This window comes from Helianthus annuus, chromosome 15, assembly GCF_002127325.2.
Source record: "Helianthus annuus cultivar XRQ/B chromosome 15, HanXRQr2.0-SUNRISE, whole genome shotgun sequence".
NCBI lineage: Eukaryota > Viridiplantae > Streptophyta > Magnoliopsida > Asterales > Asteraceae > Helianthus > Helianthus annuus.
In genome coordinates this window covers 169671434-169673768 of record NC_035447.2, presented here as the reverse complement: position 1 = coordinate 169673768, position 2335 = coordinate 169671434, and the positions used below count along the sequence as shown (strand labels likewise).

The 2335-nt window shown below is 53.2% G+C and overlaps 1 protein-coding gene across 1 annotated transcript; it reads right to left on the bottom strand.

Annotated features, from left to right (window-relative positions):
* Positions 1 to 662: 662 nt before the first annotated feature.
* On the bottom strand, positions 663 to 1181 carry LOC110914401. Its single transcript, XM_022159196.1, has one exon. It carries the CDS (start codon positions 1179 to 1181, stop codon positions 663 to 665), a length of 519 nt encoding a protein of 172 aa, XP_022014888.1.
* Between the last annotated feature and the right edge of the window lie 1154 nt (positions 1182 to 2335).

Here is a 2335-nt window from a genome sequence, read left to right as displayed (position 1 = left end):
CACTGCTCGTAAATGATGTCAGATGTACTGCCCGGGTCGATGAATAGTCGTTCGGTGTAGTAGTGAGCCAGGTAGCCTGTAATAACGACGGCGCGCCTGTCGCGCGGTCCGCCTCGGACTTTCGGGAAGACCACTTGCTCGTCTTTCCAGTCGTTGTCCGGTCTTCTTACCGCCTTGCGCGGCGTTCCTTTTCCTCCATTGATCATGTGGGTTGAGGCCACGTATATGGTCCTCTTACCCATGAAGGTGCCCTCGTTGTGGGGGGTGATGCGCTTGGTTTGCTTTTGCGCGGCTGGCAGCAGATGTTGCAGCTTCCCCTCCTTTAGGGCTCGCTCAATCTCCAGTCGGAGACTGATGCAATTCTTTGTTGTGTGGCCCGAGTCCTTGTGATACTCACAGTAGAGTGTGAGATCCTGGTTCTTCTTGGACTTCATCGGTTGGGCCGGTCGCAAGAATTGCACGTTCGTAAGGAGGACGTCGCTTAGCGACTGATTGATCTCGGTCCAGTTATGGTCCCGAGATTCCTTCTTCGACGCCCGGTTTTCACGTTGGGCGTTGATTGTTGCCCTTACGTCGGGCTGGTTGTTACGCGGGACATATGGTTTAGGGTCGCTGCCGCGATTCCATGTGTCCCGTTTACGCTTGTTGTTGCGCTTGGGTTCCTAGCGGGAGGACTGGCGTTCCGCTTGTGGTTGTGCCTTTGTGACAGGCGACTTGAGGGACCGCTGAGTCTGGGCGTACGTCTTGACCGCAGCCATAACGTCTTCCCATTTCTTTGGCAAGCCTTCCTTTCCGGAGATGGTCATAACCATTTCTTCATCCTTGACGGCTCGAATGAAATGGTTGCGTGCCATTTGGTCTACAACGCCGCCTATCTCTAGGCACTCTTTGTTGTAACGGATGACAAACGACTCGAGAGATTTGTTGTCTCCGCGCCAGATGTTCATGACATCCATAGAATCACGTTTGTGACGTCGCTGCTGGCTAAAATGTGCGAGGAACTTTGCTTGCAAGTCCTCAAATGAGGCTAGTGATCCCACTGGCAAAGAATCGAACCAAGCCCTCGCTAGACCCGTGAGGGTCTGGGTGAAAAAATGACACCAGTTGGGCTCGTCCCACCTGCCGTTGCACCCTGCGCCGGTGAAAATGTTCAAAGTGATCGTCCGAGTCAGACGAACCATTGTATTTCCCAATGTTTAATGGGAATTTAGTGGTGGTGACATCGGCGTGGGCAATCTCCGGGGCAAACTTAGAGTTTTCGGCCGCAGATTTTGGCCTGTAGGGTTGGCTCTGGTGGCGCTTTGCAGCGCGGAGATATGTGGTGTGGGGTTGAGTGGGAGGAACATAATTGCGTCCTCCTGGTCTATTGCTAGTAGCATGGGACTCCCCGCAGTATGTACAGTCGTCCGGATCAGTACGGCCATATCTTCATGGTGGGATTGAGGTCCCAGCCGGCTATGGATGCCGGAGCCGCGATGGGCTGTGGATTGCCGCCTGTTTTCGCCCTGAGGGCCCAGGCGGCTATGTATTGGGCCCCTGCTGCGGGACCCGTATGAGGAATCATCCTTATTAATTGTGCGGACCTCACAGTAAGAGGAGCCGCGGTCTTCACGCCTATTTCGGGAGGCTAGGTGTGTAGGGGCCTTGCCGTCGTATTGTAAAATACGACCCGCAGGTGTATGCGGCGCCGGGGTAGGCCCGACTGGTACTTGCGCTTCTGCGTAAGCTCTGTTGTATGTTGCAGCCAGCATAGCTTGCTGTTAGTCATACCAGGCATGGAGGTTTGTGCCTGGAGGTATCACAGAAGCATACTGTGACAGATCTTGTGCGAACGTAAGGGATACGCCCCCTTGCGTTGATGTGCCAATATGGCCAGTATTAGGGGGTGGAGGAATGGTCTCCGCAGGCCTTGGGTTTGCGGAGTTTAGACTATCCCCGGTAGTGTTGTTTAGACGATCAGACATGATCTTGGGAAAACAAAGATGTGGAAAAAAGTGCTAAGAGTAGCGGTGGGCGTCAATGATGAAAAAGTGGTTAACCAGGAGAGGTTAATTCACTGGTCTCGTCAAGTAGGGTTAATCCCTTCTTTCCGAGGATCGGTGGCTTGACCATCAGCCGGGCTGTCTCCTGCACAAGGAAAACACACCGTGACTCATAAGAAGGAGGATGGGATGGGGGGTGCTCCTTGTTACCACTCTCCGGCGTGAGAATCAGTAATTTGCTTGAGAAGCAAAGTGTGTGATAGTAGTAGTTGTGAGGGAGTTGAGAAGTGATACCTCAAACCTGGTTTGGGATGGGTATTTATAGCCGAGGAGTGAAAGAGGGTGGTTGAGTT

Coding starts and splice junctions, on each gene's coding strand:
- LOC110914401 (XM_022159196.1), bottom strand. CDS start 1,181: ATGGTTCGTCTGACTCGGACGATCACTTTGAACATTTTCACCGGCGCA.